The sequence below is a fragment of the Bufo gargarizans genome, chromosome 5 (genome assembly GCF_014858855.1).
Source record: "Bufo gargarizans isolate SCDJY-AF-19 chromosome 5, ASM1485885v1, whole genome shotgun sequence".
NCBI classification, from domain to species: Eukaryota; Metazoa; Chordata; class Amphibia; order Anura; family Bufonidae; genus Bufo; species Bufo gargarizans.
Window position 1 is genome coordinate 375,528,798 of NC_058084.1, and position 24,699 is coordinate 375,553,496.

The following is a 24,699-nucleotide window of genomic DNA, read 5'->3' on the forward strand; positions in this document are numbered from 1 at the left end:
TCTACTAATTAAGCAGAGCATAGCGAATCCTGTTTTCTGCCAATAAGACAGATTTAGAAAGTAATGAGAACCTGACTCTTGAAATGTGTGCTGGAGCAGATGAAGGCTCCATTATTCATGTTGAGTGAGAACTAGTTCACTCGATGGTAGATGCACATTGTGTATCTGTTATGTAAACCTGAGGTAGATAAATAATGTAGATACCGTACTTAATGCCAAAACAGCTTACACTTGTACGTTGCCCATTACTTCTCCATATGCTTCTACTGGAAGCAAACCAATAGAAACATCTGGCGGAGTGAGGAACAGACCATTCTGGGAAAATGTGTGCATGCTTTCTCCTCAGGTTTCTGACCCAGAGTCAGCGGAACAGGTACAGTGATCATCACAAGTTCAACACTCCAGCACAGAAATGTTCCGAGAGTGACGTACTGCACAGCAGGTAACTTCTAGACCAGTGATCAGCAACCTGCGGCACGCCAGCTGTTCTGGAACTACAACTCCCAGAATCCTCATTTCACTTCTATGGGAGTTGCAAGAACAGCCTAGTAAGTGTGCATGCTGGGAGTTGTAGTTTCACAGCAGCTGGAGTGCCGAAGGTTGCCGATCCCTGTTCTAGAGTATATTCCTGAGTACCTGATGTCCACTACATTAGTAAACTGGCACAACTCATAAAGTGTAGCTGCCATTCTATTTTTAATTCGGGTAATGTGTAGGGGCAGTGACACTGACCATTTTTGTAATATACTTTAATTACTGAAATCATAAATTTCTTTTAGAAAAATAGCTATAAGGTGGTCCATTTTGGGCCTTAGCAACGCTCCTCTGTCTTCTGTTTACATAACAGTCGGTGTTGGAAAGTCTCCACTGTTATGTAAACGGGAGACAGAGAAGCGTTGCTAAGGCCCAAAATGGGCCACTTTATAGCTATTTTTCTAATAGAAATGTATGATTTCAGTAATTAAAGTATATTACAAAAATAGTCAGTGTCACTGCCCCTACACATTACAAAAATAAAAATAGAATGGCAGTTACACTTTAAGCCTAAGAAGAGTAATGACAAGGTGGATATACACATGGCAGATTTTGGCGCTGAAAATCACTTGGGCCCTGATTTATCATACCTTCAACTCCATCAAAAAGTCGCCAGGGCTTCGGCGACTTTTTGCACTCACTTGCCCAAAATTAAGCGATTGCATAAAAATTTTGCAGATTTTTTTTTTTTGCACTCACGCAAATTTTTTTTTTTTTACTTTTTGTTTTTACACCACTCACTCCAATTTTGTACCGTGGGTGGAAAAGAGTGGTTAGCTATATTAACGAGCTTCACTCCAGATTTATCATTGAGACTTTAAAAAATATATATATATAAAGTCACAAAAAAGGCAATCTCACTCCAGCAGGAGTTGGAGTAGCTTCTCTAGACATAAGTGTCAGGTCTAAGGAAAATACAAAGCTATCAAGTAATATGAGACATTTGATAATTGTGGCAAAAAGTACAATAATGCAGGCTCAAGCAAAACTGACTTCACCTTTTCACCTCATGATTAATTCCCCCCTTGGTGTTCAATTGGTTGGTGTTGTTTTAGGGCAGGCACTTGGATTTTACAATTATATTTCTGCCTAAAATTAAATCAAAATCCATACTGGCCCCATTCTCTTTAAGGTCTGTAAAATACAGATATTGTCTGTTTTTTTGCAGACCCATTGACTTCAATGGCTCTGTGGTCTGCATTTGGTGGGCCAAGTATAGGACATGTTCTATATTTTTGTGGAACAGATCATCCGTGTGCTTTTCGCATCCATGTTCGTTCTGCAAAAAGATAGAATATGCCTGCAAAATGTGGACCACTGAGCGGTTAAAGTGAAAGGGTCCACAAAAAAATGCAGACAGCACACGCACCGCAATACTAGCACGGTCATGCGCTTGAGGCCTAAATGTTAGAGACTGTTGAAAGGGAACATCTCAGTTCTTGTTTTTTCTGAGATAGTATAAAAATCATAAATTGTATCCAAAAAAGACAATTTGCGTAGCTGTATTGTTGAGGCATAAGATACACTGGGACAGACTGACTAATCCTGTCTAAAATGTGGACAGCAAGACGTTACACAGGCAGCCTACAGAGGCACCATGTTCATCAGAGTGCCTCATGCAGGATGATAAATTTGGCACATTGCTAGAAAGCTTCTGTCCAATTCTGTATCATCTATTGCTTGACTTAGGCCTCATGCACACGACCGTGGTGTGTTTTGCGATCCGCAAAACACGGATGGCATCCGTGCACGTTCCGCAATTTGCGGAACGGCACAGACAGCTTTTAATATAAATGCCTATTCTTGTCCGCAAAGCGCGGACAAGAATAGGACATGTTATATTTTTTTAGCGGGGCCACGGAACGGAGCAACGGATGCGGACAGCATACGGAGTGCTGTCCGCATCTTTTGCGGCCCCATTGAAGTGAATAAGTTTGCATCCGAGCCACCAAAACGGCGGCTCGGATGCGGACCGAAACAACGGCCGCGTGCATGAGGCCTTATTTTGTGACAGAATTTTGTACAAAAAATGTGGAGCAAACTGTTGCATCTTAATCCATGACAGTAGATCTGCAAATTGACACCCTTTCCCAATAAGCAACACCCTGTCGTCACAGGCAGACACAGTAGATCATTTATTTTGGTGCATTTGCTTCACAAATTTCACATGCCAAATTGAACCAAATTTTGGAGCACTATACAAGAAGGTCTAGGCGCCTGCACATCAGTAAATGTGGGCCTCAGTCCACACTGTTTGAAGCATACTGTATTTTTATAATATAGCTTTATATATATATCTTAATAAAGGCCAAGTACAAATGTCAAATTCCATCTCACGAACACTTTCTCAATACAGTGGAAATACAGCTATAAATTTGAACTTGTCATTTCTCATCTTTCCTTTCATTTGATAAGTGAAATCATTTTATGAAGCGTGAATGATACTCATCCTCTGTGAATGTGAGCCAGACATTTGTATGAAAGTTACTCTTGGTCCACAAAAAGGTAAAACATCATTGTACAAAATCATTATCAGGAACCTTGTTCCTAATACTCTTTAGGAAGTCTTGTAAGAACCCTTCCTGATATGACCTGTTGCCGAGGGTGAAGAGCAGATACTAGCAACTACAGTTTATTTTATTTAAGTCTCTCTAATGCATATATTAAAGGGGTTCTCAGAGACCAGGAACCCCAATTCAGATGACCAAGCAGGGATTAAAAATAAATCACCTGTCACCCTAACTCTGGTTCCAGCACTGAGCTTCCTTCTCTTTCACTTCTGGTCCCCACTAGACAGGAAGTGTGATGTGCCGTCTACATACAAACATCACTGGTGCCATCCAAACAATGGCATCAGTGGTGGCAGCGGTCATGTGCCATGCCTGCACATGTCACCGTTGAGGCCATTGATTGGCTGGCAGCAGTGACTTGTGTAGTTGGTATATCACACATCCAGTCCAGCGGGAACCAGAAGTAGAGGAGAAGGAAGCTTGGCGCTGGAACCATATTGTCAGGCTTTTTTTTAATCCTTGTACCCTGCCTAGCCATCTGAAAAGGGCTTATTGGTCATATAAGTCTACATTTCCTGATCTCTCAACATAACTTTATTTAAAGGAACCTTCTGTGACTCAGCAGCAAGTAGACTTAGGCCTCTTGTGTGGATGTGCGGTGTGCATTTTGGCCAATAATCCTTTTTCCATACATAAATGTATTCATGGCCCCTTTCAAATGCATTACCTCTATATCATGGGTTGTGCAATACAGAACCAAACACTTTTTACGTTTTTAGAAAATGTAACGTATACCTGTTACTTAAAAAAACAAAACCTTTTGATAATATTAAAATATTAAAAGTTTTGATCTGTGGTCATAAAGCTGAATACAATTATCAGCTTAACAAATTGAAAGACAGGGATCTCTCCCATAGGACAAGGCACTGTAAGTAGCTTCTCTTTAGATATAAGGCTGAATCTCTGAAATATCTACTGAGGCTTTGATCGGATCTAAAGCTCAGGCTATTTTGCTATTCTATCCATTCTTCAGTACTGTAGAAAGCAAGTTCAGCAGAGGTCACTTGCTAACATATTGCCTGCAGGACTCTGTTTTAACCTGTCACCAGATGGGTTTATTCTTAACTGCCTTTCCCCATAGCATCAGTCCACCTCTTCACGGTATCAAAAAGGATAGGCTCTCCTGTTACAAGAATCTGGCCGTGCACCTTAAAATGCATGCCAAGGCCATGCAGTGTGATGTTAACAAGGGAACAATGTAGAGGTATACCAGGAAGTAGTTTTACCACTACATTCTTCCTTCTCCGACATGCCTTCTTAGGAAACTATACCAGGAAATTGCACAGTTGTCACCATTTTCCTAATAGCAGTATGGGGGCTGCTCCTAAATTCTCTTTCTGCAGCTAAAAGCAACTACACTAAGCTTTACCTGTAAATAAAACCCATGGAGCTCATGCAGAAAGAAGAGTGGACGTCTAAGTCAGACCTGCCTCATCCTACCTTCTCCATAGTGACAACAGCATTAGCAAAATCATGAAGGACAAACAACCAAAGGTTTGGGTCACAAAGAGTCTTGAGCTAAACAGTAGGGGCTTAATTTTTTTTTCTAGATACACTGAGTTTACGACAACTCTTTAACGATGTGCTGTTTTTTTCCATGACTTTTGTGGCGATGCAGATGTGTGAACAAGACCTTAAAGTGACTATTGCCATCATTTAAATAGGGCACCATATTAGCCCTGTTGTACTATTAAGGCCTCCTTACACATTAGTGTGTTGTCGGATGGCTTTGCCGACAGTCTAATGTGTATAGGGACCTCCAGAGAGAGGGCAAAGTGAATATTTGGTCGATTCTTTTGTTTTTCTGGGAGATAAGTCGCAGCCAGGAGTGTCTGGCAGTGGTTTTCTCCCCTCTTACAATTGAATACACTAACATATTGGGCTGTGCCAAACGTGTATGTGTATAGGGAAGCCTAGAGGGAGTCGGAAGAGAGGTGTCGGCCAAAAGACAGTTGACAGCTGTTAAAAGTGTTTGCCCTCCCTTAGTCCAAATAGCACAAAAATATTGTGCCATTTAGCTCATACTGACATCACTGTCAAAAACGACAACAGACTCAAAGTTCTATGGGTCCACGGCTAGGTGTACATGCAGCTACAACACTGTCATTAGCCAGTGGTGAGTGAAGAAGAAGAAATTTAAAATTGCGGTGCCCTCATAGTACAGACAACCTGTCTCCATAATATGCTTCCCCTGAACAGGTTAGCGTAATATGGTAACAGATCCACTTTAGAGAATCTTTTTGGCAAGTTCTATAGTCAAAATATTCCAGCAAACAAAGCACTGCTCCGCCAACTGTAATAATAGTTAAGGAAGGTAACCGACACGGGGACAATCTGTTGTTGTGTCTCTAATGGGGCTTCTGTGCCAGAATATTTGCAACAATTTAAGATCCCAGTTAAAATCCTCACCAATTTCCTAGCATCACTATAGTGAGATTCTCATTTACTTAATATTGATAATTTTATAGTTTGGCGTGTTTATACTTTACTACTAAATATATTTCTGCTATTATATGTCATTATACTACACGTGGTCCCCTCTTTTCAAAACAAAGATGTCCTGCAGGTGTGTATTACTGTGCTACATTACTGCGCAATACCTCTACTAAGGCCTCTTTCACACAAGCGTGTCCGGATAAGGTCCGGATGCGTTGCGGCAAACCCGCGCGAGTAGGTATGCAATTGCAGTCAGTTTTGACTGTGATTGCGTTCCGTTGTTCAGTTTTTATCGCGCGGGTGCAATGCGTTTTGCACGCGCGTGATAAAAAACGGAATGTGGTACCCAGACCCGAACTTCTTCACAGAAGTTCAGGTTTGGGTTCAAGGTTGTGTAGATTGTATTATTTTCCCTTATAACATGGTTATAAGGGAAAATAATATCATTCTGAATACAGAATGTATAGTACAATACGGCTTGAGGGGAAAAAAATAAAATATAATTTTACTCACCTTAACCCACTTGTTCGCGCAGCCGGCATCTCTTCTGTCTTGTTCTGTGAGGAATAGGACCTTTGATGACGTCACTACGCTCATCACATGGTCTGTCACATGATCTTTTACCATGGTGATGGATCATGTGACGGATCATGTGATGAACGTAGTGACGTCATCAAAGGTCCTATTCCTCACAGTACAAGACTGAAGAGATGCTGGCTGCGCGAACAAGTGGATTAAGGTGAGTAAAATTATTTTTTATTTTTTTTAACCCCTCCAGCCTACAAGTTATGCGCGAAAATCACCGCTCATGCGCACAGCCCTATAGAAATGAATGGGTCCAGATTCAGTGCGGGTGCAATGCGTTCAACTCACGCATTGCACCCACGCGGAAAACTCGCCCGTGTGAAAGGGGCCTAACAGTGCCAGCCACAATAACCATTACAGGTGAAACTTGAAAAATTAGAATATCGGGCAAAAGTCCATTTATTTAAGTAATTCTAATTAAAAGGAATTGCATTAATGCAGCTTAAAATTAGAATTTTGTGAAAAGGTTCACTGTTCTAGGCTCAAAGTGTCACACTCTAGTCAGCTAATTAATCCATACCCCCTGAGCTAAGGGTGCCTCAAAATTGTGACTTTGGGGTTTCATAAGCTGTAAGCCATAATTGTTCAAAATATAACAAATAAAGGCTTGAAATATCTCGCTTTGCATGTAATGAGTCTCTCATATGTTAGTTTCACCTTTTAAGTTGGATTACTGAAATAAATGAACTTTGCACGATATTCAAATTTTTCAAGTTTCACTTGTATTACCCAAAAACAATGTTGCCACAACAAGTACCATAACTCCAAACAGTGCCAGCCACAAATGACCAATCAAACAGTTCCAGTCAAAATGACTCCTATACCATACCCCCATGCAATAACAGCTACAATACCTTCCATCCCTCCAGGCAGCAGGAATCATAAGTGTCCCTCCTTATAGCACTAGGACACATGCCTGCAGTCAATGTAATATATCATTTGCGTCTGCATGAAGATTAATTCCCAAATATTTCTTATTTATTACTTTGGCACTATTAGTTGCAGGGGCGATGTGCAAATGGTAGCCAGGAGAATGTCAAATGTCATTGCCTTTTGTATCTATTTGGGCCTATGGTAAATCTGACGAGATGTAATATTATTATGTGCATTAGTTTTCAACCTTGATTAAGACGACTGTAAAGCGGCCACATATTAGCATCTCTATTACAACTTCACTGCCTGGACGTCCTGTGGTTTTACTGGTCCAAACTTATATCACCAGGCAGTTCCATGAATATATACTGTATTTTTCGCTGTATAAGACGCACCCCCCCCCAAAAGTAGGGGGTAGAAGTGCATCTTATAGGGTGAATACTAATGTACTAGTACAGTAGGACCAGGAAGCGGTGAATGCAGCACTCTCTGTGCTGTCTCTGTACTCACCGCCCCCCTGGTCTTCTGCTGGCAAGCTGTGCTGTGACCTGTGCACAGCTTGAGGACATATGCACAATCTGTAACATCACACTGCGTGATGTCAGGTCACGGCACAGCGTGGCATGAAGAGCGATGGATCTCCCAAGTGGCGGCAGCAGCGTCCAGAGCAAGAGAGGCGAGTTGATTTTTATTTTTTAAAACCTGATTAACATTGGGGATCTGATCTGAGGTCTAATGAAAAATATATTTTTCTTATTTTCCTCCTCTAGAACCTCAGTGAGTCTTACAGGGTGAAAAACACGGTAAGTTCAGTTCAGTAGAACTCTAAAAAATCCCTATACTTCGGTGGTAATATGAAAGCTAAAATGTGGTCATCTGAAACCAACTTAAAGCTTCATGCACATGGTCGTATTATGGCCCTGACTTGTACAGAGCTACAATAGGGTACTCATACAGACAAAAAAAAGCTGTGAAACTGCACCTTAAATGACACATGTGAATACAGCCTCAGACGTCATGCATGTCAGTGCTTCTGCCTGACAAGGAAAATATCTAACATTTTGATACAATATTTTGAAGGATTCACTGAATCTTGGAATGGATAGATATTCCTTTTCTAAATTAATGATACTACAAAATCAAGGCATATTATATTAATTATACATTTAAATATCTATTCAATCAGAACCCACCACCACTGATTGCAGCCATTGCTCTATCCTACCACATATAGTTCTATTTAACCTATTTTTCTAGTTTAATAATCAGAATGGCAAAATTACATTAAGGACTGACACATGGGTAAAAAAGCAGGAAGTATGGAAGTACAGACTTATATCCCATTATGTGATTTTAGAAAGCTGAGCATTGGTAATGGCTGTTATCCAACATCCTGTGAAAGAAATCAAGAAAAGGGTCCATTTACACGTCCGTAGTGCATTGAGGATCCACAATACACCCAGCTGGCACCCCGCACAGAACTGCCTATTCTTGTCCGCAATTGCCGCAGCCCAGAAGTTCGGGGCCGAAGCCCGGAAGTTCGAGGCCACGCTCTAGAAATGTGGATGCGGAGAGCACATAGTGTGCTCTCCGCATCCCTTCCTGCCCCATTGAGAATGAATGGGTCCGCACCCGTTCCTGATATTGCAGAATGGATGCGGACCCATTTGCGGATGTGTGAATGGACCCTAACTCATAGAATATGTAAAGGGCTTTTCCGGGATTACAATACTGAAAGCCTATCCCTAGGTCATCAGTATCAGATAGGTGGAGGTCCAACCCTCAGGACCCCTGCTGATCAGTTTTTGGAAGGGGTCGCAGCACTCCAATGAGCCCTGTGGTTTCTTCATTGTTTACAGTGGTCCATACACCCACATACCACACAGTGCAGTTTCAAATTAATTTTAATGTGACCAAGCTGTAGTACCCCGCACATCCATTACTGAATGTACTATGTACAGGTGAAAAGCGCAACGAGTAAGCAGCGGCTCTTACCAAATGTCATGACCCTTTCAAACAGAGGACGGGCAGGGGTGCTGAGAGTTGGACATCCATTCATATAATATTGATGAACTAGTCCAAGGATAGACTTTCAATATTAAAATTCCAGAAACTCCCTTTAAGAGCATATCTGAAAGGCTCAGAGTTATGGGCAATACCTGATGTTAAAGAGGACCTGTCACGCTCCTGACATGCCTGTTTTAATACGTACATGCATTCCCCATGTAATAACAATTTTGGAGTCAATGCTGTGCCATTCCTTTATTATTTCTACTAGAAGTTTATGAATGAATTGCTAGCAGTCTGCAGTAAGGGTACAGAGGGGGGGGGGGGCGGGGGGCTGCACAGTCTGACAATGGCAGCACTGATTGGATAGAGTGAGTCTGAGCAGGTTCACACCTCCAACTGGTTACCTCCCCTCTGTACCCTTACTGCAGACTGTTAGCAATTCATTCATAACTTCTAGTAGAAATAATAAAGGAATGGTACAACATAGAGCCATAAGGATAGATGCTCCAGAATCGTTATTACATGGGGGAATGCGTGAAGCTATTAAAACAGGCATGTCAGGAGCAGTGACAGGTCTTCTTTAAGGGGAGATGTTCTGAGTAAGTAAAATCTGTCCGCTTTTCTTTTTACAATTATAATAAAATCTGATAGAATGTGTAATATTTAAAGGCAGGTAGAAGTTGTCTTTTTACCTGAAGAGTGCAAAATCATTTGGCAAATAAAACATCAAAAGGGCTTATAAAACCTGAATACTCAGCGTATATACACTTATTTATATGTGAACATTGATATATATATTTATATATGTACACACTTAGAGAAGTTGAATGGCTTTTGAATACACAGATAAGCTAGCAGCTGCAGAGATATGTTATCTGGGTCTTTTTCATCCAAGTGTATGCTCATAGTGGGAGCTTTCCATATGAAGCACTGGAGAGCTGTTGGGAGGCTTGAAATCCCGCCGCTAGTGAGTTTTCCAGAGAGGGTTCACATATACCCAGCCGTCACCCTAGAAAAGAATCAAACACATTCTCTATTAGTAATCAGCTTTTCAGTGGTAAAGAGGGGATATACATGCTTTAAACCACATTTATTAATTGTGCGCAAAACTATGCTAACAAATAGGTGGTGAAAACTTAAACTACACAGTCAGGGGCAGGGGCTCCATAGGAAATAATGTGCAGCAGCCCTATACCACTCTTGAGGGCAGGGAACGTGCACTTCCAATCGTTAAATTCCCAGATGCCGTGGTCACATTTGACCTCGGCATCTGGGAATTTAACGATTCAGACAGTAACTAAGGGGATAACTGTATGTGAGCGACATTATCGTCAGTTGCATATATTAGACCTACAGTAGTGGCCAAAAGTTTTGAGAATTACATAAATATTGGAAATTGGAAAAGTTGCTGCTTAAGTTTTTATAATAGCAATTTGCATATACTCCAGAATGTTATGAAGAGTGATCAGATGAATTGCATAGTCCTTCTTTGCCATGAAAATTAACATTTCATTGCTGTCATTAAAGGACCTGCTGAGATCATTTCAGTAATCGTCTTGTTAACTCAGGTGAGAATGTTGATGAGCACAAGGCTGGAGATCATTATGTCAGGCTGATTGGGTTAAAATGGCAGACTTGACCTGTTAAAAGGAGGGTGATGCTTGAAATTATTGTTCTTCCATTGTTAACCATGGTGACCTGCAAAGAAACGCGTGCAGCCATCATTGCGTTGCATAAAAATGGCTTCACAGGCAAGGATATTGTGGCTACTAAGATTGCACCTCAATCAACAATTTATAGGATCATCAAGAACTTCAAGGAAAGAGGTTCAATTCTTGTTAAGAAGGCTTCAGGGCGTCCAAGAAAGTCCAGCAAGTACCAGGATCGTCTCCTAAAGAGGATTCAGCTGTGGTATCGGAGTGCCACCAGTGAAGAGCTTGCTCAGGGATGGCAGCAGGCAGGTGTGAGCGCATCTGCACGCACAGTGAGGCAAAGACTTTTGGAAGATGGCCTGGTGTCAAGAAGGGCAGCAAAGAAGCCACTTTTCTCCCAAAAAACATCAGGGACAGATTGATCTTCTGCAGAAAATATGGTGAATGGACTGCTGAGGACTGGGGCAAAGTCATATTCTCCGATGAAGCCTCTTTCCGATTGTTTGGGGCATCAGGAAAAAGGCTTGTCCGAAGAAGAAAAGGTGAGCGCTACCATCAGTCCTGTGTCATGCCAACAGTAAAGCATCCTGAGACCATTCATGTGTGGGGTTGCTTCTCATCCAAGGGAGTGGGCTCACTCACAATTTTGCCCAAAAACACAGCCATGAATAAAGAATGGTACCAAAACACCCTCCAAAAGCAATTCTTCCAACAATCCAACAACAGTTTGGTGAAGAACAATGCATTTTCCAGCACGATGGAGCACCGTGCTATAAGGCAAAAGTAATAACTAAGTGGCTCGGGGACCAAAACATTGACATTTTGGGTCCATGGCCTGGAAACTCCCCAGATCTTAATCCCATTGAGAACTTGTGGTCAATCCTCAAGAGGCGGGTGGACAAACAAAAACCCACTCATTCTGACAAACTCCAAGAAGTGATTATGAAAGAATGGGTTGCTATCAGTCAGGAATTGGCCCAGAAGTTGATTGACAGCATGCCCAGTGAAATTGCAGAGGTCCTGAAAAAGAAGGGCCAACACTGCAAATACTGACTCTTTGCATAAATGTCATGTAATTGTCGATAAAAGCCTTTGAAACGTATGAAGTGTGTGTACTTATATTTCACTACATCACAGAAACAACTGAAACGAAGATCTAAAAGCAGTTTAGCAGCAAACTTTGTGAAAACTAATATTTGTGTCATTCTCAAAACTTTTGGCCACGACTGTAGATGCCTGCTGTTTAAAAAGCGGGTGCCAATATTAACCCCATTCCGAATGCCATATAGCTATATACGTCCTATCTGCACATACCCCAGCACATATATAAACGTTATGGCAGCTCTTTAATCCAAGCCTGCAAAGCACTTGGATTAAAGCTTCTGCCCCTGAACTGCTGCTGTCATGGACAGTGTAGAGTCCAGTAATGCCGGCAAGGGACCAATTAGAGTTGTCCCTTGCCGGTGATCGATTTGATTGGTTAGTCTGTGCAGACTAACCAATCGGATCGCGGCAGTATAAAAATGCAGGCACTTATCTGCTCCATGCCTCCAATCTGTGCCCACCATCTGTGCCAGCCGTGCCCCTTCTGTTCCAGCTGTGCCCCATCCGTGCTGGCCTCACCCTTTCGTTCCGGACCTGCCCCCATTTGTGCCCTCTGCCCCTGAAGCGGTGCCCCTGCTGTATGTGATGGCGGCGGCTCCATTCCTGAGCCGCCGCCATCAGCAGTGAGTGTCAGCTGTATGCTGACACTCTGTTGCAACCCCTTAGATGCCGCTGTCAGTGGCATATAAGGGGTTAACAGAGGGAGGGGGCTCCTTGCAAAGACATCCAGTGTTGCCATCTATCAGTGTACTGATAGTATATAGTACTTGGCAATGAAAGGGCATTGCAAAGTATAGTACAGCCATCAGCCCCAGTGGATCCCAAAACAATTGAATAAAAAGTGATCAAAGAGTCATATCCATCCCAAAAACGATACAAATAAAAACTATAAGTCCTCATAGAACTATGTTGACGGAAAAATAAATAAGTTATGGGTCTTAGATTTTGGTGATGCAAAAAAAATGTTTTATAAAAAGTGATTTTATAAAAGTGGTATACCATGAATAAAACAATATAAATTTGGTATCACCATAACCGTATCAACCAACAGAATAAAAGTATCTTATCGAATATACAACATGGAGAACCCCATAAAAATTAAAAATAAAAAACACTGGCAGAATTGCAATATTAGTCCACTTCACCTCATAAAAAATTAAATAAAAAGCGATCAAAAAGTCATATGTATCCCAAAATGGTACTATTAGAAACTATAGCCCATCCTGCAAAAAACGACTCGCACACAGCTCAGCCAACAAAAAAATAATGGCCCTTAAAATCTATTTTAAAAAATTCCATGTTAGAAAATGCAGATGTCACTCCTTTCCTTTTGAATTCTGCGGTCTGCCCATACAGCAGTTTACTACCACATATGGGGTGTTGCCGTATTCAGGAGAAAATGAGTAACAAATTATGGGGTGCATTTGCTCCTGTTATCGCTTGTTCAAGTGTTTCTAAAATATTATGACATGCATGTGATCAGTGGTCAGTAAACCTATAAAAATCTAATGAGGTATGACTAGGCGTAGAAATTAGAATTGAGAAAATTTGCTAAATTAGCCCTGGTCACGAAGGTGAAAAATGGCGTGGTCTTGAGAAGGGTTAACGAGGCTCTGTTACCAGAGCTGACTAGCATACAGACAAAACAAAGGTATCAATTTAATCAGCATGATGAGCCCTACTAGCCAATATGTCTTAATAGGGTTAATCCTGGTGACAGTGCCTCTTTAAATGCCGGGCCGCCGACGTAAATTTACGCAGCATATTATAGAGCAGGAAGAGCTGAGCAGAGTGATATACAGTGACAAAGATTCCAGTTATACACTGGGGCCACCGTTTCAGTGACTGATAGCTATCAATGTATACACACTTACGCAGAGAATGTAATTTTTGCTGAATCTTTTCCCATAAAACGAGTGTATTTTTAAGGCTATAAAACGTACTTTTGTATCCCAAAAGTAAGGGAAAAATTGCAGTGGATCTTATAACCCGAGTGCTAATGATGCCTTCCATTATGCAAGCAGTCATCAGCATGCAGGAGGCGCAGGGAGCAATGAGGGAAGCCCTGCACTGGCTCTACTCACCTTCCCTGGTCCTCTTCCTGGCCCTGCTGCAAGCACTGTGTCCAGACTGCTTACAGCATCAAGAAGTAATGCACGTAGGCACGCACTATGACCTGATGATGTATGTCATTAGGTCACAGTGCAGCGCAGGTCAGAAGAAAAGCAGGGAGCGGTGAGTCTGTTGTCTGATCTAATGTGTGATGGGGGTCTGATCTGAGGCTGATGGAAGCTACGGGGTCTGATCTGAGGTCTGATGGAGCTCGGGGGTCTGATTTTTGGGGTGTGATCTGAAATCTCATGAAGAATGGGGTCTGATAAGGATTGGGGGTCTGATCTGAAGTGTGATGAAAAATATTTATTTTCTTATTTTCATACTCTAAATCCTAGCTGCGTCTTATAGTCTGGTGTGTCTTATAGTCTGGTGCGTCTTATAGGCCGAAAAATATGTTATATATCAATATGCTCATCTTCTCCTGCTCTATAACATGCTACCCGCAGATTGCTCTGTGTGTATGTGTGTGGTGACAGGTCCTCTTTAATAAAATGAATACAATCACGATTACTCTTCTACTGATTATTTAGCTAAAGTTAAGTAAACTTAAATACATGAGACATTCGTTAAGACTATCAGAAAAATTTTATCAGATCCCATAAGAGAAAAGGTCTGGAGATTGTTCATTTGTTAGTCCAGTAAAACCCTTCATTGCCTTACACCCAATGGCAAAATTTACTACTTCTAAAACTAAATATCATAAAGCTCAGAGTAATGTTTTCTTTGACTCTGCGCTTTTTCTTAAGAAACTTTTTTCTTCAGGTATTCAATCAATACCGGTGAGAGAATGAAAGACTGTCCATGCTGAATTCATGAATAAGTCATGAATTGGTATTCTGAATAATATTTAATTTATTTCTCTCTCACCATACACCCCAAGTGAAAGGAATCTTGCTGCAATGACTTGAGAGTGAAAGGATATTACTATTTACAGTTTACCTAGAGCACTCATTGATTTTCTTTTTGCAAATCCTGCCTATAGGAACACAGCAAATGAACACATATAATAAGAATAGCATAAACACATACATACATAACCTGCACATAAAACCTGGTCACACTCCATTAGAAATAATAATTAGTGCTAATAACTATGCCTGTGCACCAAGTCTGTGACTTTAGGTGGAAAACACATTTAAATATCAAAGCTGTGATGTATTACAATGCTACCGACTTCTTCCAAAAATAAGTGAATACCAATGTGTCTTTTCATTTTCAGCTGCAGAGAAAAATGACAGAGGTCTACTATATATCATATAAAGTACAGCCTCAGCAGACTCTAAATTTAAAGAGGTAAACCAACAATACAACCTGACACTAATTACTTGATGGTTTCTATTACACCATTAATTTCATGGTCAGCCATCGATCTTCTACAAAACCAGCACTCATAAGCATGAATTATTTTAATCTGCTAGCCAGACTATGGAACAAAAACTGCCCTAACCCCCTTACCCTAGCTTATGGGAAAGTTGCCTCTGATTCAAACCATTATTTACAGCGGGGAATATGCATAATGTTATTATTTACCAGGGCAGATAAAGACATCAATAACAAGTCATTATGTTTCCCAATAATTTGCCTGTGTAAATGTGCTGCTGGTCACCTGACAAACAAGCGACTGCTGCATACAAATATACAATTTTATAGAAATGCAGGTAAACTAGCAAACAATGACCGGGAATGGACGTGTACTGGGCGCTGCAACTCTAAAACCAGTCATTTTACTGGGCTGGTACAGATGTAAAAGTCTTTGTAGAGAGAAGTGCCTAATCTTTTCCATTCATTAACCCTTTCCTTGTCACAATGCAGTAACCCTTTCATTGCCCCATCATTAATTAAGCATTAACCCTTTCCTTGCTTACCTCTTCTATACAACAAGCTAGCTGGTTAAACCTTTCCTTGCCTACTTCTCCAATACCACGAGCTAGCTGATAAACCTTTTCCTAAACTTTATACCAGGAGCATTAACCCCTACATTGCCTCTACATTACTCTCTATTTACCCTTTTAGGGTTAGTTATTATTGGGTGGGGGGGGGGGGCAATGATGTGGGGGGGATTTGTTTATTGGGTGGGTAGATCTATCTATCGATATATGTGTGTAATATATTGACTGTATCTGTGAAAGACAATGTAGTGCACAATAAATATTTTATTATTAAACAACGTGTTAAGTCACAGTGCGTACGACTGGCCTAGAGGGAACAAAACATTAATGGGGAGGCGGAGATAGCCCCCATCCTTTTACAGTCTTGACAACTAAAGAAATCTTGCAGGTAAGTTTAGTGATTGCAAACTTCGAAATGGTATTCAATGTAAAAGGTTAACCAGAGTTTACTAATGTATATACCATCTATATTACTTCAAGAGTTGGATGGAAATTCTGTATGGGTACATCAAGCCTATGTGTCTATCCTTCCATATATGTAGTGAAAACTGCACCTAAATCTCTAAGATATCAGCCTATATCTTTAATGTGTGTGTATACAGTTGCAAGAAAAAGTATGTGAACCCTTTGGAATGATATGGATTTCTGCACAAATTGTTCATAAAATGTGATCTGATCTTCTAAGTCACAACAATAGACAATCACAGTCTGCTTAAACTAATAACACACAAAGCATTAAATGTTACCATGTTTTATTGAACACACCGTGTAAACATTCATAGTGCAGGTGGAAAAAGTATGTGAACCCTTGGATTTAATAACTGGTTGAACCTCTTTTGGCAGCAATAACTTCAACCAAACGTTTCCTGTAGTTGCAGATCAGACGTGCACAACGGTCAGGAGTAATTCTTGACCATTTCTCTTTACAGAACTGTTTCAGTTCAGCAATATTCTTGTCTGGTGTGAATCGCTTTCTTGAGGTCATGCCACAGCATCTCAATCGGGTTGAGGTCAGGACTCTAACTGGACCACTCCAGAAGGCATATTTTCTTATGTTTAAGCCATTCTGTTGTTAAATTACTTCTATGCTTTTGGTTGTTGTCCTGTTGCAACACCCATCTTCTGTTGAGCTCCAGCTGGTGGACAGGTGGCCTAAAGTTCTCCTGCAAAATGTCTTTATGAACTTGGGAATTCATTTTTACTTTGATGATAGCAATACGTCCAGGCCCTGACACAGCAAAGCAGCCCCAAACCATGATGCCCCCACCACCATACTTCACAGTTGGGATGAGGTTTTGATGTTGGTGTGCTGTGCCTCTTTTTCTCCACACATAGTGTTGTGTGTTTCTTCCAAACAACTCCACTTTGGTTTCATCTGTCCACAGAATATTTTGCCAGTACTGCTGTGGAACATCCCGGTGCTCTTGTGCAAACTGTAAACGTGCAGCAATTTTCTTTTTGGACAGCAGTGGCTTCCTCTGTGGTATCCTCCCATGAAATCCATTCTTGTTTAGTGTTTTACGTATCATAAATTCGCTAACAGGGATGTTAGCATATGCCAGAGACTTATTTTTCTTCACCTCATTGAGCAGTCTGCGCTGTGCTCTTGCAGTCATCTTTACAGGACGGCCACTCCTAGGGAGAGTAGCAGCAGTGCTGAACTTTCTCCATTTATAGACAATTTGTCTTACTGTGGACTGATGAACAAGGCTTTTGGAGATACTTTATAACCCTTTCCAGCTTTATGCAAGTTAACAATTCTTAATCGTAGGTCTTCTGAGAGCTCTTTTGTGCGAGGCATCATTCACATCAGGCAATGCTTCTTGTGAAAAGCAAACCCAGAACTGGTGTGTGTTTTTTTATAGGGCAGCTGTAACCAACACCTCCAATCTCATCTCATTGATTGGACTCCAGTTGGCTGACACCTCACTCCAATTAGCTATTGGAGATGTCATTAGTCTAGGGGTTCACATACTTTTTCCACCTGCACTGTGAATGTTTACACGGTGTGTTCAATAAAAACATGGTAACATTTAATTATTTGTGTGTTATTAGTTTAAGCAGACTGTGATTGTCTATTGTTGTGACATTTTATGACCAATTTGTGCAGAAATCCATATCATTCCAATGGGTTCACATACTTTTTCTTGCAACTGTATATATATATATATTTTTTTTTTTTGGGAGAGACAAAGAAGGCAGATGGGCTGGGGAGAGATCTCAGACGTTTAACGTGACATCTTCAAGACACATGTGAAAGCGGACACCGACTGAATTTATTCTGGATTTTTCCTGTAATTCCTTCAACATTCATGAAGACATTTAGAGAGGATAATCATTATTTTACAGTTGTCGAGCCAGCTAGGACTCAAACTTAGACACATAACCCCAGACTTCTATGACCAATCTTTAAATCAGGCTTTAAAAAGAACAGTATCTAAAACCCAAACTAAAATATTCTCGAATAGTCTTCTAATGTAGCAGATGAAAACAAAAAAAAAAAATCTGCAGTGTTTTTCTCTTTTCAAAGAGCAATCATAAAAGTAATAATGAGGTCAGAAGGACAAGAATGAATTACTATCTGTGATTAAGCCAAACACAGATTTAAAAAAAAATTCACAATTTTACTGTATAAACATAACAAGTAAAAAAAACATCAACTAGTATATCAAAAAATTAAAAGTATAAACATTTCATATTACAGTAATTAATAATTTGAAATGATCAAAAGCCAGTGATATTTGTTGACCAGCATTTTAGTGATGCATATTGTGAACCCGAATCACCTGTGCCGCAATTCTACTGAACCAAACTTCACTCACAATAGGATTCTAATGTACAGTAGAAAATCTAAATATGTGTCTAAACATTTAACAAATAGAAACTCTAATACCCCAAAGCATTAGGAGATTGAACATGTGTAATTAAGGAGTTTTTTTTATATTTTATCACTGAATGTTCTGACCCCACACTAGTATACACCATAACATTCTGATCAGTGGGGTTCCAACCTCTGGGTCATCCTCATATCTAGATAATGGAGAGACAAGGGAACGCTTTGGCATCTCCTGCACTCCCAACAACTGCTTAGCTCCATTTAAATGGATGGGGCTTTGTTGTAGTAATCTGCATATGGGGTACCCTGGGCATCAATGTACAGGAGAAATCAATGAAGGAATGCGCGCTTCTTCATTATAAGGATAGATGGGATGCAAGCAGTAAAGCCCCACCAATCGGTAAGTGATGAAACATCCGAAGTCGATTCGCATGAAACTTTCTTCTAATACTGTAGGGAGCAAGAGCTCCGTTCAGTATTAGAATGTATTGCCTCTGATGAGCTGAAGTTATTGCTTCGTGAAGTCTTGCGAGACTTCGGGTATTAACTTCAAATATTAATTTGTACTGTAAAAAAACATTTCCAAAACTCTAGTTCGGTTCCAAGGTACCACTTGGAACCGAACCACAGTTCGGGAAATGTTTTTTTACAGTACAAATTAATTTTTTGGAGTCTTGCGAGACTTCACGAAGCAATAACTTTGGCTCATCAGAGTCAATACATTCTAATACTGTACAGAGCTCCTGCTCCCTACAGTATTAGAAGAAAGTTTTATTCAAATCGACTTTGGATGTTTCATCCGAAGTCGATTCGCTCATCCCTAGTAATAATATTACAGGTTATAGTTATTAGATTTCTAGAAAAAGGTCGTTGATACAAGTAGAGTTCTGACTGTTTTCCCCTAAAATGAGGAAAAATGGCTTCTACCGCATGAGTTTTCTTTTGCCTTCCTCTAGATCAACATGCAGGATTAAAGGGCTTCTGTCAGCCCACTAAACCTTTTTTTTTTTCCTGTTAATATTAATCCCTACACTGCAAGCTCCCTGTACATATGCTAAATATTCATTTTCGTTCAGTAGATATTGTTAAAAATCACCGATTAAAGAAAGGTACGGCGCAGGCGCGATATTTTGAATTAGAACAGGGCCAGCAGAGAACGAACCCGTTCCCTGGCCCTGTCAATCAAACGGCGGAGGGGGCGTCATGATGAGAGGAGGATGCGGCTGCTACCAGCAAGTAGCCGCCCTACTTGCTGGTAGCAAGGTAATTTACATATTATAAAACTTGATTTTTAACAATATCTACTGAACGAAAATGAATATTTAGCATATGTACAGGGAGCTTGCAGTGTAGGGATTAATATTAACGGAAAAGAAAAAAAAAAGGGTTTAGTGGGCTGACAGAAGCCCTTTAAAGGCTGAACTGGATAGACAGATGTCTTTTTTCAGCCTTACAGACTATATTACTATGTATGTTTCTATGTTACATTTGTTGTCAGTATATACCACATTTTTTGCATGACATTTAAAATAATACACATTGATATATTTTTTTGTGCAATAATTACCATATACTTTGACCAGTATTCAATACAATTCTATATTTCATAAACTATGATTTAGATACACTTGGCGTCAGTATAGACTGCGCCTCTAGCATTTTATTCATTATATTCAAAATAACACACCAAACAGAATATTATGCCGAGATTACTATATACTTTGAACTGTGCCATTACATGTTAAACTGTCTCTTATACACACACAGAAGCTTTCAGCTCTTTTCAAGCTATGTATTTCCTTCATGACATGCACATCTAGTTTATACATAATACTGTATCTAGACCTTTGTAGTTGGTTTTCAGTTATATGTATTGACCCTATTGACCTGCTTGAAAATACCACCCCTCTATAAGATCATTTTTCACTACTGTTTTGGGTGATCACGTTGAACAGAAATTAAATCGAGAAATGTTTCAAGAGACTGTTGCATCTGGCTTCAATAAAATTGCCTTTGAAACTTAATTTCGGTTCCCTTTATAACCACAAATGGTTAAATGAGTGACTGCTTAATCTGGATGCTTTTACGCTGGGTTCACACCTGAGCGTTTTACAGCGCGTTCCTACGCGCTGTAAAACGCACAACAGGCAAGAACCAATGATTCCCTATGGGAAGGGTTCACACCTGGGCGTTTTACAGCGCGTACGATCGCGCTGTAAAACGCCCGACGCTCAAACAAGTACAGGAGCTTTTTTTGGCGCGTTTGACGCGCGTTTGGGCCATAGACTCTTTGGACAACACTGCTGTCAATCACCCAAACGCGCGTCAAACGCGCGTTCACTATTAAAAAAAACGTGCATAAAACGTGCGTTTGAGAAACGCCTAGGTGTGAACCCAGCGTTAGGGGTTGGAAGCATGTGGCTGGGATCCACTGCATTATCTTACAATTCAACAGCAGTCTATTATCTATGCAGTAAACTATGCAGTAGCTTCTTGCTGAGGCTACTTTCACACTAGCGGCAGCCTTCTCCGGCAGGCTGTTCCGGCAGTGGAACAGCCTGCCGGATCCATGCTACCGCTAGTGCACAGTGCCGCCGGAAGTCCGCTCCGGCCCCATTCACTATAATGGGGGCGAGCCAGAGGTCCGGCCACAGCACGGCAAACATGCGGAGAGGCTGGAATAAAACTATGACGTATGACATGTTGAAGTGAATGGGGCTGGAGCTAGTGTGAAACTAGCCTTATACAAGTAAAGCAGGGATATAATGTTTCATGATGCTTCACACAGCAGCGCTTTTATGCCTGAGCACCACAGCCCCATATAAGAAATAATAACAGAGGATGCTCTCCATCACCTGCCTCATTATTCTCTCAATAACATCCCTATGCTGTAAGCATTATTACTTGGTTGGTACACTACATTTCAACTAATTAAAAAGGACATAAGCTTGAATGCATTAGTGTATCAAGTGTAGTAGTATATTTTATCCTGTAAAATGAGTTTGCGATCAGCTTTAGTTGACCAAAGTTAAAGGGAAATAACTTCACGAGTCATAAATTGTATAAGTCGGGTCCATATAAACTTGCCTCTTTGATGAAATACTTTGGGTTCCATGGAGTGTTAGTAGATGCCCTCTGCCTTGCTTCTGCCCTCTGTCTTTCCTCCAGTTGGTGTTTGTGCTCAGATGCTGTTTCAATATTATCTGCTTTTAGGGCATTGGTGACATTTTCCCATATACGCCTGAGGAAAAAAAAAAAAAAGAGATACATTTATGTACAAAGAGTGCAGCAGTGAGTATAAAGGTTTTATACTAAACCATATGCAGTGTTGCCTCTTGGGTAAAATAAGGCACTGTACAGAGGCCCCATACAGTGGCACAGGGAAGGTATATAGCCTGTACTATGCATAGTTACATTGTTAATACGGTTGCAAAAAGACGTAAGTCCATCAAGTTCAACCAAGGGATATGTGGGGACGCGAATCCCTCCCAGAAGGAAGTAAGACTCAGATTTCAATATGCAATAGTAGGGACTCTGTGAAACTGTACAGGCTCCATGGACGTGACTTTGTCATATGCATGATGTCTAATTTAGAGATGAGCAAACTTCTTGAAATTTGTTTCATGTCGGATTCGTAGAATTTTTCTACCCGAATCAAATGTGCTCTAACTGCCTTAGGTCTCCTAGGTCTCAGATTTTTTATAACTTTTTCTTTAATTTTTGTTTTACCAATTTTTGCCCTCTCTCCCTGGCCCCAACCACTTTTAAGCTCATTAACAGAATGAAAGCAATAACATCAATAATGTCAAAGTGACACTTTAGTGTGTAAACACATACGGTGTTAACAGAAAAAACTGTGGCTTGTTGAGTCCAAACATTATGCCTTAATGGGAGCAGATACCTGCCCCTCTTTTAAACAGACACATGGTAATGTCATGAGAAACAGTGGCCTGTCCTGGACAAGCATCCATTTTTATACACACACGCAGTATTCAGAACTCTCAGAAGAAATAGTGGCTTGTTCTGAAGTTGAACAAGCCTAGAAAAAGTCTTCCTTTTATTCTTATTTGGGAGCAGCTGCAGTACAGTGTGGATGTGGAAAGCGTAAGTTGTGTAGGGGTAATACCTGCCAGTGACAGTAGGACCAGCAGTAGCAGCACAGCCTGAAACAGAGAAGGAAGCAGATGTGTGTGCGGTTGTGTTGAGGTAATAGTAGTAGTGGCAGCTAAGTAGGAATAATAGTAGTAGTAGGGGTAATGAAAGTGGCAATAGAGAGATTAGCAGTGGAGAGTAGAAGCTGCATCTGTGGCAGCAGTAGCCATATGGTAGGGAACATGATGGTAGTCAGGCAGACAGGGGCAGTGGTGGGATAGGGCTGGCAATAAACAGCTACCATCAGCAATGGTAGATCTATTCATCGGAGGTGTCTGAAAATCCTAATGGATACATGCCTCGTTAATTTGGACAAAAGTGATGTTCTGTACACTGGCCTTTTGGGTGTAGTGATGTCATCTGCCAAGCTTAAAACTGTCTCAGAGATGACACTAGATGGACAAGATGGTACAGATACAAACTGGGCCAGTTCCGGCCACTGTTCAATCTGCCTCCCCAGGGGTCCACGGGGTCAGAGAACATGTGCGGAAGAAAGGCCATAGTCCAGATAGGACTGTACCTGGTTGTTCAGGTCTCCATTTGCTGATTTACGCCAGCCTGTCGCAGGCAAGGAAAAAATTGCTCCATCTTGTTCATGAGACTGAACTGACTACTGCTGCTTGTGGTAGCGGAGACAGTAGGAAGTGGGGGACGGAAAGGAGCCTCCTGGTCAGACACACAGGTGGCAGGCATCAGCTCGCCAAAAGCTGCGGCACGCTGTGTACACAGTGGATCCTGGTAATATAGCAATTTGGCTTCCCTTTCAGCAACTGGAAAACATTCCTCCATTTTTCTTTTGTAGTGAGGGCCTAAAAGCATGGCTATGCAGTAATCATGAGATTGCTTGATGGTAACAATACGCCTGGTCAGTACACAAGCAAGCAAATAGATTGCCATGCTCACCAGCATGCCTGAGGAACCAGTTCTTTCTGGCGCCATTCCCCTATGAGATGATTGGTCATCATGGCCAGTGCCATTGTCGTCATCAGCATCATCTTCCTGTTCAAGCAACCCTCCTTCCTTCTGCTCCTCCTCCTCCTCCACCAGTGGTAGCGCCTCATCCTCCACTTCCTCCTCCATTAAACTTTCTTCCTGTGGATCCGCCTTAGCTACAGGGCGGCCAGCAAAATGCATAAGGTTGTTTTTCCACCGCCTCTTGTTGCATCAGTATGAGAGTCCGCTCTGAAATAAATTTGGGGGATGACATCATTGATGCCGCAGTTGTCCATACTGACAAATCTGGTTGGCCTCTTCGAAGGGCCTGAGCATGAGACACACGTCTCTGATGAGCTGCCACTTTCTACCCTCAAAATATCACATGCTCCCTGCTGAGGTGGTCTGGTGCATGACCAAATCATTCACTGCTTTACGCTGCATGTACAGGAGCTCTAGCATATGCAAGATGGAATTACAGAGAGTTGGACCATTCTGTTGCTGTAAATCCAGGAGGGAGTTCCTTGCCACATATGAATAGCTGAAATGCCAGAACAGATCTGGCCCTAGCTGTTTTTCATTATTGCCACTGACACGGCCACCACCTTCCTCCTCTGATGTCACCTACTCCTTCAATTCGATCCGGCTCCCAAGTCCTGTCCAACATACAACCACGGTCAGAGTCCTCAACCTCCTAGCCACTTTTTCAGACTGTGATATGTCATCATGGGCTCCCTGCCCCCCCCCCCCCACCGATTCCCTGTTCTGTTTTTGTTCAAGTTCCACTGCCGCTACCACTGCCCCTACTGCCACCACCTCTAAAAGTGCCACTGCTACCACAGCTATGGATGGGGTCCTAACCTATCTCCTGATAGCAATCCAAACGCTGAAGGCGCTTCATTAGGAGGGGCAGTGAAGACAGATGATGCAACTGAAAAGCTTTCCTGGGACCGCAAGGAGGAGGTGCATGATGAATGCTGTGACCCCTTGCTCCAAGGCACAGTGTTAGA

The 24,699-nt window shown here is 41.3% G+C and overlaps 1 protein-coding gene across 1 annotated transcript in view; it reads right to left on the reverse strand.

Moving 5' to 3' along the window:
- Positions 1 to 9,492: 9,492 nt before the first annotated feature.
- OSBPL10 (oxysterol binding protein like 10) overlaps positions 9,493 to 24,699 on the reverse strand; it is a 380,196-nt gene continuing 364,989 nt past the window's right edge. Inside the window, exons 11-12 of the mRNA XM_044293953.1 lie at positions 21,692 to 21,845; positions 9,493 to 10,017 (exon numbers count right to left, since the gene is read on the reverse strand). Coding sequence (XP_044149888.1) covers positions 9,973 to 10,017; positions 21,692 to 21,845 — 199 coding nt within the window. The 3' untranslated portion in view covers positions 9,493 to 9,972. The remainder of the gene's footprint in view (positions 10,018 to 21,691; positions 21,846 to 24,699) is intronic.